Source organism: Leptodactylus fuscus, chromosome 2, assembly GCF_031893055.1.
Source record: "Leptodactylus fuscus isolate aLepFus1 chromosome 2, aLepFus1.hap2, whole genome shotgun sequence".
In the NCBI taxonomy this organism is placed as follows: Eukaryota; Metazoa; Chordata; class Amphibia; order Anura; family Leptodactylidae; genus Leptodactylus; species Leptodactylus fuscus.
In genome coordinates, this window is record NC_134266.1 from 155778541 (window position 1) to 155790849 (window position 12309).

At 42.2% G+C, this 12309-nt stretch overlaps 2 protein-coding genes across 2 annotated transcripts in view; one reads left to right on the forward strand and one right to left on the reverse strand.

Annotated features, from left to right (window-relative positions):
* ANKFY1 (ankyrin repeat and FYVE domain containing 1) overlaps window positions 1-4597 on the forward strand; it is a 36670-nt gene extending 32073 nt beyond the window's left edge. Inside the window, exons 22-25 of the mRNA XM_075264859.1 lie at window positions 2543-2667; window positions 3170-3316; window positions 3407-3497; window positions 3696-4597. Of these exons, the coding sequence (XP_075120960.1) occupies window positions 2543-2667; window positions 3170-3316; window positions 3407-3497; window positions 3696-3828 (496 nt within the window). The 3' untranslated portion in view covers window positions 3829-4597. The remainder of the gene's footprint in view (window positions 1-2542; window positions 2668-3169; window positions 3317-3406; window positions 3498-3695) is intronic.
* A 1069-nt stretch (window positions 4598-5666) lies between these two features.
* On the reverse strand, window positions 5667-11943 carry LOC142193782 (neuferricin-like). The gene is made up of 4 exons (XM_075262785.1): window positions 11628-11943; window positions 7850-7990; window positions 7561-7744; window positions 5667-6356 (listed from the first exon to the last, which is right to left on the reverse strand). Exons 1-4 carry the CDS (start codon window positions 11902-11904, stop codon window positions 6143-6145), a joined length of 816 nt encoding a protein of 271 aa, XP_075118886.1. The 5' UTR covers window positions 11905-11943; the 3' UTR covers window positions 5667-6142.
* Window positions 11944-12309: the final 366 nt, after the last annotated feature.

Consider the following 12309-nt stretch of genomic DNA (forward strand, 5'->3'; position numbering starts at 1 on the left):
ATATAATGGACAGTTTTCCTTTCTGCAAGCTGTAGACAGAGACTAGCAGCTATGATGTCTGTCATAGTAGAGAAAATGCTCATCTAACAATCTCTCTTACTCAGCAACAGCAGTACCACCACTACATATAGCGGGTGAAATAAGTGTTGAACAGGTCATCAGTTTTCTAAGTAAATATATTTCTAAAGGTGCTAATGACAAGAAATTCTCACCAGATGTTGGTAACAATACATCTAAACCACACAGGCAAAGAAATCAAACCATAGATGTCCAGAAATTAAATTATGTGTAATAATGAGAAAAAGTATTGAACATTCTTACTAAAATGTATTTGCTACAAAAGCCTTTGTTGGTGATGAAGCTTCAAGACTAGGGTTGAGCCGATCTTGACTTTTCAGGATCGATTTTTAAAATCCGATTTCCGATCATTTTTCATTCGGCTGCTTCTATTCATTCCTATGGAACTGCAGCGGAGCCTTCACACTGAGTATACAGCGTATACTCAGTGTGAAGGCTAAGCAAAGCATTGTGGGAAAAGATCACCGATCTCGATCCCACATAAAAAGATCGTGTTCGGAATTCCGATGGCGATTGTGACATTTTCTCAATCGCCGATCGGAATCCGATCTTTTCCGAACACGATCGCTCAACCCTATTCAAGACGCCTCCTGTATGGAGAAACTAATGGCATACGTTGCTCAGGTGTAATTTTGGCCCATTCTTCCACACAAAAACTCTTCATATCCTGAAGGCTCTGTGAGCTCCTTCTATCAACTCTGAGCTTTAGTTCCTTCCATAGATTTTCTATTGGATTCAGGTCAGGAGATTGGCTGGGCCATTCTAGTAGCTTTATTTTCTTTCTCTGAAACCAATTGAGAGTTTCCTTGGCTGTGCATTTGGGATCGTTGTCTAGCTGAAATGTTCATCCTTGTTTCATCTTCATCATCTTGGTAGTTGGCAGCAAGTTTTTATCAAGAATGTCTCAGTACATTTACCCATTCATCCTTCCTTCAATTATATGAGGTTTGCCAGTGCCATATGTTGAAAAACAGCCCCACACCATGATGTTCCCAACTCCAAACTTCACTGCTGCTATTGCGTTTCGTGATATGCCGTTCCCTTTGGCCTCCAAACATGGTGTCTATTATAACATCCAAATAGTTTACTTTTGGTCTCATCTGACCAGACTATATTATCCCATAATTTCACAGGTTTGTCCAAATGTTGTTGAGCAGACTTGAAATGCTCTTCTACAGCTGATATTACTTGTCACTAAGTGGTAGGATTGCTTTCTAAATACTTATAGATTTCAGATGGTTTCATGACTTTCCATGGCTTTTTGCAGTTTTTGGGTTTGTTTTTTTTCATGTATTCGCTACTTTTTCCCAGGTTGTCATTTCTCATTATTACACATAACTCGCCTTTTTTTTTTTTTTTTTTATAACTGTAATTTTTTTTAAAAGTTTTAAAATACAATACAATACAAAATATCAAACAAAAGAGATAAACAAAAGGAAAAAGTGCAGTGTCGCGGGAAAAGTACCCAAGATGACTCAAACGAACAGGGGACAAGAAGAGGGGGGATAGAAGAGGAGAAGATGAAGAGAAAGGAACCAGAGCTCAAAGACGACAGAGGAAACAGTAAGCCTCCCGTGAGGACCAAATAGCCTAAAAGGCCTCTACTGTATTATTGAGCGTAGCAGTCAGATATTCCAGACTATTCATATGTTTAACACGAGCTGCCAGGACGGGACCCTTACTTAGAAAATTGATGACATGTTCAATTATTTCACCCACTGTAGCAGATTATAGAGACGTAATGAACAGTATTGATGTGGATTGATGTGGATCTTACCCAAGTAAGATAGAAATAGGTTTTCTCTGTGAGTGCCTTTTGGGAGACCAGGACAGATGTAGCAGAGAATTCAGAATGAGTAGGTTCATAGGTAGAGGGTAAGAAGGAAAGGAACCCCATAAGTGGAAAAAGAGGCATTTGTCTCTGATAACATATTACTAAATTTCATATATCTTGTAACTCATGTGTTTGCAGTAAAATATACTGCAGTATTTTGACTATTAATATAATGTTCCTGAGTCATCTATGCTATTTCTGCTATAATGGATGCCTGTCATATATTATAGGCCTAGAGCCTCACTGTTGCAACGTTCGGGAAAATTTATCAGGTCTTATCCTTTATCACAGGACATGCTAATGTAAACTCATTGGACGCATTAATTACTTTATTCAGCCTCTGAATAGTCCCAATTGGTCATGTCACCAACAGGCTGAACTACCAATTTACAAAGCAACTGAAAATACCTGAGCTTTATGTAAGTCTGTGAGAGCGTAACATGGTCAGTCGATGGAAAGGGGGGGGGGTGTTTGGAGGCTGAATAAAGTAAATGATGCATTTAGTGAGTGCATTGTTCTTTTTACAGTAGTATGTCCTATACTATAGGGCTAAGAGCTGATACATTTGGCCAGATTGGGTCTTAAAATATATCTCCAAATACTTACCAAATAACATATCCAATTTGACAGGGGCCAGTCACCAATGCACATTTTGGGACAGTATGGAAAGGAAAATGCCGCTGCTATCTTTGAACTCTTCCTGGAGTGTATGCCAGAATATCCACTTGATAAACCAGATTTAGAAGGAAACACAGGTGAGTACATTTTTACTGCTCCTACCTGCAATCTCAAAAAAGTACTTGTGCGTTTTGCTTTGATGGGAGCCTTAGGGTCTTAGTACTCTTATGGGGATGGCTACTTGCTTAACTGTGGCAAAACTACCCTGGAGTTCTAAGTTTACATTTTGTACACATACTTTATAGTCAATTGGTGAATATTTACCATCAGATTAGTCTCTTTATACTGTCACCCTAGTCATTGCCAGCATACAAGATGTGCTCAGTAGTGTGTAGTATTACATGGATGACCACTTTCAGAAATTAGGAGAATTTCAGGTTCCAGATAATTCAGCATTTGGAGGGGGTGACATCATCAAAGCTCCTAAAATGCTTGTCTTTGTATTATTTTCTAATGCAAATTTTCATGAGCTATTAGTTTTTTGTGAACCTTTCCAGGTTGGTCTATTTTTCATCATCATCATGTTTATCACTTTATCTATCATTATGACCATTAATAGGAAATGACCTTTCTTTCTAGTACTTCTCTTGGCCTACATGAAAGGAAATGCCAATCTCTGTCGAGCCATTGTGAAAGCTGGTGCCAGGCTTGGAGTAAACAACAACCAAGGGATCAACATCTTCAACTATCAAGTTGCTACAAAACAACTTCTCTTTAGACTTCTAGGTAACTTATCCTGATTCTTAACATGAATAATACAATATCAGTTTATATATAATTTGGTCTAACATATTTTGCATGGATTTCCTCTACCAGACATGTTAACTCAGGAGCCTCCCTGGTGCGATGGTTCTAACTGCTATGAGTGTGCTGCCAAGTTTGGCGTTACAACCCGAAAGCACCACTGGTAAGATGGATCACTTTCATATATGATGATAACACAAACTCTCTTAAAGCAATTATACAGTGACTGTTCTCATAGTATCCAAGAACAGATAAGTAGAATCCTAACCAAAACCATAAAAATTGAGGTTGTACTCTCCCATTGCTAATGTCTGCTTTTGCCTTACTGTGAAGTTCATATTTTTCTTCTCTCTTCCTACAGCCGACATTGTGGACGACTCCTATGTCATAAATGCTCAACAAAGGAGATTCCCATTATCAAGTTTGACTTGAATAAACCAGTTCGAGTTTGCAACATATGCTTTGATGTTTTGACTCTGGGAGGAGTGTCTTAGTACATTTGGAAGCATATTCTTGCTATGTGAAGAACGGCAGCATAAGAGGCTGTTGGGCTGAGCTGCAGATGTTTGCACTTCATCATGGACAAAGGACCATATTATGATATATTCCAATATAAACAATTTGATTGTACATGTATAGGCTTTGCTAGATACTAACTGGATTCCTTTTTAAGTCAAGTGAAAATCTGTACTAGTCTGGGAAGATACAACGCTGATCTGACTTCATAGTATGGTCTGAAGATCAATGCCTCATATCCGCAGTCTCTTCCTCTTGGTCCTTAAGAGCTTTTCAGACTACCACTCATTTACATGATCTTAAAATATCTTCTGCCTGTAAAATGTGTGCTGTATGTCCCCATAAAATGTGGGTGAATATACAAGAGGATTTTTTTTTCTGTAATACAGGGTTTAGTTTTGAGGAAAGCCAATAAAATTGTGGCCTTAAATTATAAGCTGTAAAACCAACATTATAAAATGAAACCTTTATAGCACCTTCCTCATTTAGTACGCCCATATCATAAAGAAATACTGGCTTCAACATCCTCACTACCAACAATCAAAGGCCTTTCTAATTTTCTCATTACCTTTCCTGATAATTCAATTGTATTTGTCAGACATTTAAACAATGTTTCTCATTTCCTTATAAAAGCAAGTTTTCCCATGTATTACTTCTAAAATTCTTTAAACACTAACATGTCATAAGATAAAGATGTTGAGCCTAATCATTTGTTATACAAATTAAATATCCATGCTATATGGACATGATATATGTTTTGTTTTTGTTTTTTAACAATTTGTAGATTATGGAAATAAACCGTGAGCGGCAATAGACAGCGATGGGGGATTTCTCAATAAATCCCTCAACAATCTTAACCTTTACTTATCTAACTTAAAGGGGCTCTATCATTAGAATTTGAGATATTCATATGCCTGAATAGCCTTCAGGTGCAGCTAATTGTTTTTTCAAAGCCCCCCCATTTTTATTACATACAGGTAAAACCGACATGTAAATGAGCCTGTCCATGCTCCTTGGCCGTTCCTTCAAACCGCCCCCTCTTTTGCTTGAGCTCCGAAAATTCCTCCTCCTCTCTCTATGTAACCGCCTCCAGTGTCTCTCATATCGCTCCTGTACATTGAAATGTTGGGCATGCACAGTAATGCTCCTTTCTGAGCGCTACTGCACATGCCCGAGCGCCATTTTCTTGTGGACAGAAAGCGCATTGTATGCATTTGCGTACTAATGTTGAGTCTCCACCATGTTAACAGGGTCAAATAATCATTGTGATACATGGATACTTCCTTATATACTCGTCACTTATTTCTACAAGCACTGACTGAGGCCACACGTTTCCAAAGCCAGAAGTGGAGAGAGACGTAGAATTGTTGCCTTTATATTTCCTATTCCTTTTGAAGCTGTTCTTGGCTGAAAAAAACCCACTGCAAAATGAGTGACAAAACAACATGTAGGTTTTCCACGTGTGGCCTTAAAGAGAATTCTGGGAATTTAATATTACTGGCCTAGGTCATGATTATCAGATCGGTGGGAGTTCGATTTGTGGTACCCCCATTTATCAAGGGCCACGACACTTTCGAGAGTGTAATGATCTGTTCATTGTATAGTAGGCACTGTGCCATACACATCATAGTAGCTGTACCTGTGTCAGTCAGTCCCACACTGAGAGCAAACCCAAGATACAGCCATTTGAAGTAACCCCTTCCAGCCTCCTCCTGTATGCAGCATATGTTATTGCAGTGCAGAGGCCGCCAACATGCCCCATGTACATCAAGGGTCTGAAAGTGGATTTCCGCTCAGAATTACAGGAGAGCCAACATTTCATAATAAATTATATTACAAATTTCATGACTCACAAACTGCCAGAAAATCAGAAGTTGTGTAAAAAAATAAAATTAAGTACGCTTTTAGTTTTTGGAAAGGTGAAAGTATACAGTGGCACATAGCACAGTATGCCAGTGTACTACTTCCTACAAACTGCTTCTGTGCATGAGGTCTTACAGGCAAACATATGAAAAGGAGCAGTCGTGTAAATGCTGAAACCAAGAAGCAAATCGGGCTAAAGGAGAATAGATTAGAAATAGAATAAAAACTGCAGTAGATGAACTAAGATTTTGACCTTCACCACCAGATTTAAGAGGAAATGTATCCTCTTGGTAAACCTAGCAAACACTGGACTGGAGAGACACTGCCACTGTGTTAATACATGTCCGGGGTCTTTACAGTCTGACAAGGCAATTTGTAGTGTAATTCTTCACTGAAGAATCCATCTTCAGGAACTTCTAGATGTATCATTCATTCTTTGAGCAAGCACCAGTCAAACAGAGGGTTGCAGTCTTTATATTCCTTTAGGGAAGGATTTTCTAGATCTCCACGGTTGTTGTGATCTTCAGAATCTGGATTTTCTGATGGTGGCCCAGTAGTTCTGACACACACACAGCGATATCCATCATAGCCAGCTAGATACAATTTTCTGGGGACACCAACCCAATCTCTCTGTATTCCACCACTACAAAGACAAATATAGCAGCTGGCATTAGAAAAGTTATTACAAATACACATATATTCCAGATCACACTTTTTTTTTTTTCCCCTGAAAGTTAGAGGTTTTCTGGAAAGTGTGCAGCAAGTGACAAGAGTGGCGCTGCAATTTCCCAGAACTACTTCTATGCAGTGGACTCGAATAGGAACGGTGCTATAAACACTGCCTGTTCACAAGCAGCTTTTGGCACTCAGGTGCTTCTAGATAAGATGATCCGTGCGGGATATGGGTGTCAGACCCCCAACAGATCCTGTGGTTGAGTCAGTAGTATGAAAAGTCATTTTTGGGGCTTGTAAACCCATTTAAGGGTAAGTTCACACGGGGTTTCTTGGTCTGGAACCTGAGGTGTAGGCCGCCTCAGGTTCCGGACCAAAATACGGATAGCTGTGACTGGATGCTGGTGCACCGGTATCAAGTCGCGAACACTGCTCCGGATTAGGCCCAAATGAATGGGCCTAGTTGGGAGGGAGTGTCTTCAGGTGGATGTCACGAGGCGAATGAGCATCTCGCTTCTTCCAGGAGCCAGAACAAACTGCTCCCACTGATTTCAATGGGAGCAGTCTTTTTGGTCAGGATTTTGAGGAGGATATGGCTTCAAACTCCTGACCAAAAAACCCCGTGTGAACTTCCCCTTAGTGAAAATGCTACTGAATGTCCAAAATGAGTTTCTTCCACTGGGTCCCCTGAAAATTTCTCTGCAGTCCCCCTGTGACTTTCAACCACCGCACTACAAAGGTTGAAAGTTGGGTGAAAAACCTGCAGTGTTGACTGACATGCTGTGGGTTTAAAGCCTTCAGTACAAGTCACTGCGTTGAGGGTTTTTGTTTTTTTTTTAGTATATGTATGAGATTTATTTACATGCACGGTGCTGTAATTTATAAAGCGCTGTGGGTTAAGGGTGACTAACATGCAGAGTTTGCACTATACGTGTTCCCAGCATAAAATGACAAGATGTCGCTAAAAGTGATTCTAAAGCAGAACACATTGCCAAGCTCAAAATGTTGCCTGTAACAAAGCAGTGCACCTTGAAATGAATTTTGTGGATTTTTTTTTTTTTTTTTTTGCAAAAACCATGCTACAAACATAACTTATTGCTGAGGTCAAGTGAATTACATGGGGAAAATCTACTAATGTAGTGGCCTGGATTATATGTAGATTGACGGACACTTGCCTATTTTTGGAACACCACACTCTGCTGCCATCAGAGCTAAATTCTGAGTTACATGGTGGGAACTGCTTATTCTCTTCAAGTCTCTGCTCTTTTAACTTCAGCCCAACATCAATGACTGCTAACGCATCCTCTAAAGCTTTTGTAGGATTTCCATCTTCATCATAAAAGTGTCCAATGAGTTTACCTTAAAGAAAGAAAGCCCATCAGTACAGTCTTCAAAAGCTACCCATATGGACCAGAATCCCTTATTAGGGTCAAGTAGTTTGACATTGCCCATCTCTAAACCTACCAACTGCTGCATAATTCTTCTGATAAAAGCTCAGCCAGTTATTGAGGTGCAGCATCTGCGTGGGTGACAGTTCAGACACATCATCTACTAGGCCGCCGTTTGTGAAGTCACCAGTCACATAGGCTCGGGAGGCATCTCTCGCTGTACAAAAGAAACAAATATATAGTTGTTAAAGAGTTTTTCCCGGACTGTTAGATCTGATGGCGATCCGAGTGTCAGATCCCACCAATAATTAAAAAGTTTGTCCTCAAATAAGTTTTCAGCTTAAATTCATTTTCCAATGTAATCCTTTATTAGGATTTATTTTGCATATATAGTGCTATCATATTCTGCAGGCTTTACAGATATTGTCAACACTGTCCATATAGCACTCACAACCAAAGTTTCCGATCAGTAGTGTAGGAGGACACCCACGCAAACTCCTTGCAGATGTACTTGGCTGGTTGCAAACCTGAGACTCCAGCACTGCAAGGCAACCATGCTAACCAGTGAGCCAAAGCAAGTCATTATAAATCTATAGGATAGGGCATAACTTAAAAACCAGTGGAGATCCCAACACTCAGACCCCCACTAATCGGAAAAGTTCCTTGTACTGAATGAGGCAAAGATCAGGGAGCGTGTGCACAGCTCCATTCAGAACAGGTTCTCAGAGGTTGGACCCCTACTGATCTATATCTTGTCCCTTATTCTATGGATGAGGAATAATTTGCTTTGGTGGGAACCAAAGAACACAATACATAGTGCAAAAACCACCATTTTACTTAAATTGGTGTACAAACCACTAGTCGCAGTCAATGTGGGCATTCAATAGCAGCTACATAAATCTACAGTACATCCTAGTGGTGGTAACAGGCATCCAAAGTTTTATCTGGGAATTTCAATTAAAGTTTTTTTGTTTTGTTTTTAAAGTGGTACACAAACCAAATGTTAACATGCTGAAAGGAGTTTTCTGAAGTGTAAGTACGTTGTGGCTTGTCTTTGGAAAGGGTCTTCAATATCTAATTGGTGGTAGTCCAAAACCTACAACCCACACTGATCAATTGTTTGCCATTTTTGCTTAACATCACATTAATTCATCATATTGCCTGTGTGCATCTCAGTTCCATTCAAGTGAATGGGGCTGAGCTGCAATACCAAACAAAGCCACTATACAGTATATGAAGCTCTGCTTGATGTGCTGTAAAGAAGCCACAGTGCTCCTCCAAATGTTGCAGTCTCTTCAAACAGCTGATCGGTGAGGTGCCAGGTGTCAGACTGACTCCGATATTTCCGGGATAGCAGGAGCGGATCCAGGGCCGGGCGAGCCGGGCAACCGCCCAGGGCCCCGCGCCCAGCAGGGCCCCGGGGCAGGGCCTGGACCTAACAAAACGCAGGTCGGGTAGGTCCGCAGGGCAATTGCCGAGGGCCCCAGCACTTGCAGGGGACCCCTGTCGGTCCTCTATCAGTAACTGCAGCTCTCTGCGCTGACTGCTCTCTATTAGCCGATGCTGCAGGTACACAGTGTGCATATACTTTCCCTATTAGTATATATGTGAAGCACACTGTGTACCTGCAGCATCGGCTAATAGAGAGCAGCCAGCACAGGGAGCTGCAGCTACTGATAGAGGAAGCTCCACTCAGCGCTCTCAGGAAGCTCCTCCTCACCCCCCTTCTCTGGCTGCCCTCTGTCAACCAATGAGAGGGTGAGGAGAGCCCAGGAGGCGGAGCTTATCACTATACAGAAGATGGACCCCGCCATCCTGCATCTTGCACACATGAGGGAGAAGAGGAAGCTTCAGCAAAGTGAAAGTAAAGAAAGAACATGCAGGTACAGGCTGGAGGGGGGAGGGGGTTACTATACCTATTAATGTCAGGCATTTGGAATTATTCATTTAGTTTTGGTAACTCCATGTGCCTCATATTAATAGCAACTAACCCCATCATGTCCCTCACATTAACCCCCTGTGTACTTCAGCATAAGGGTTACTGATGTGTGAGATATATGGGGGTACTAATCATGAAGATACTTCATTATTGCCTCCATGTCTCTCACATATCAGTAACTCTTATGTGAGGCATACAGGGGGTTAATGTGAAGGACATGATAGGGTTAATTGCTATTAATATGTGGCACATGGAGTATCTTAGGGGTTGTTCACACTACCATCAGTGTCCGCTGCTAATGTCGTTCAAAATCTTGCACGGACATTAGCAGCGGACACTAGCTGTGTCCGTGACATTCTGCATTCATTTAAAGGGGCTCTATCAGCAAAATTCTGCTAATACAGCCCCACATATGTATGAATAGACTTTAAAAAGGCCCCGTAAATGTTATATTAAACCCCGGTTCCATTTTTAAATAAAAGCATTAAAACATATATGCTAATCGTACCTGAATGTGCACCATGGGCGGGGATGCACGATGCTACGTCATCTTCAGGCACGCCTGCCTCTTCTGTCTTCTTGTAGTTACGCCCTCTGGTTCCGTGTCTTCTGCCGGCTTCCTATTGGTCTTCTTCTGTCTTCTTGTCTTCAAATCCCCTCCGGAGCACTACTGCGCAGGCTCACTTGCCAGTCCCCATTGAACTACATGATCGTACTGCACGCTCGCAAACTGCAATTAAGTAAAATGGCGAGTGAGCCTGCGCAGTAGCGATCCAGAGGGAAGCACTACTACGCAGGCGCAAGATTTGAAGACCTCAAGCCGGAAGAAGACCAATAGGAAGCCGGCAGAAGAGACGGGACCAGAGAGCGTCGCTCCAAGAAGACAGAAGAGGTAGGCGTGCCCAAAGATGACGCGGCATCGTGCATCACCACCCCCAGTGCACGTTCGGTAGGATTTGCATATATGTTTTTATGCTTTTATTTAAAAATGGGACCAGGGGTTAATATAACATTTACGGTGCCTGAATAGCCTTTTTAAAGGCTATTCACGCATATGTGGGGCTCTATTAGCATAATTTTGCTGATAGAGCCCCTTTAAATGGACATCGGGTGCATTGTTTTACACTCCGTGCCTGTCCTAAAGATGTCCGACTTTTCAAGCGGACAGAAAAAACCTACGTCAGGTTTTTGTAAGTAGGGCCCCGCCACAGTCAATTGCCCAGGGCCCCGCAAAGCCTGGATCCGCCACTGCGGGATAGGTCATCAATTTCTTTGTCTTGGTATACCTTTTTAAAAGGGGTTGTCCGGGCTTTTTTTTTCCCCTCAGGATAAGCCATAAGTATATGATTGTTAGGGCGCAGACACCCGTCCCCAAACCGATCATCTATATGGAACAGTCCAGTACACAATAGGACGTCAGAAGCAGAAAGCGCCAGATGTCTTCACTGCTGCTCAGCTCCCACTGACTTTAATGGCACCCAGCAACTAGACAACGGAAGCAGCGGTCTTCTTCTGGCCCTGCATTGTGTACTGGATAGGCGCTGGGTGTTGGCCCCCTATCGCTCATATATTTCATGAGAGGCTATAAGGCTATATGAATAAACCCGGGGGATCTCTTTAACTGTATGGGGGATTCTTGCATCACCAGTCTGGATTTCTATCCTGACTTCACACCATATAATGTGAAAATGAAGATCCCCACTGTAACTGACCGGAGCCTAATTCTGCTTATCAGGACAAAGAAGCCTGTTGGAACCAACACCAATGTGAACAGAACCTTATAGAAATCTATTCTCAATTGTAAAGTGGGAATTTTATGAGAATCCCATATACTGTATCAGTAATACCGTGTAGACTTCCCATTATCACTAATGACATTTACAAGGCAGCATCAACCATTAATATAGATTTGTACCTGCAAAAAAGCTGTAGGAGCCCCCAGGCCCATAGTGCTTTATGCCCTTGTGTACATCAAACACCTGCCCTAGTACAGCCAGATACAAGCCAGGGCTTCCCTGCCCCCCATGGTAGCTTGCCAGCTCGTCCTTACTAAGCAGCCTGTCTGCCTTCACCCCACACTTCTTTGGAAAGAGAGAGCTCAGCCCAGGGATCTCAGTGAAGGACCAGGGATCTGTGTGCATGACTAGCACTGCCGCCAGGCACAAAGCAGCTGCTGCCAGGTATCCGAACATGGGCACTTCTTCTCCCGAGCTGACAGCTCATAGCTTCTTCCGGGTGACACAGGGAAGTGGAGCATTTCTACAGCTGCATACGGTATATTCCGAGTCTGTACACTGCCCTCTGGTGGTTCGAGAGACGCAGTGCTTATATGTCTTGTATCTTCCCTGCCCTCCAGTGGTGAGAGAATTAATTGTATCTTGCATCACCTTGATACTCGCGAGTCTGTGCAATTGCCCAACAATGTGATGTTGTGAAAGTCAGTTCCCTATCGTCCGTACCAGCGGCACAATGTGGGGTATTTCTGCCCCTGTGTAGGACAGGCGGATTTTTAATTAGCCAATCAAAATCCGTGGCTGGCCCTATAAGAGGGCACAAGGACCTCCCCTATGCGTGTTTTTTTCTGTCCTGTGTGGACA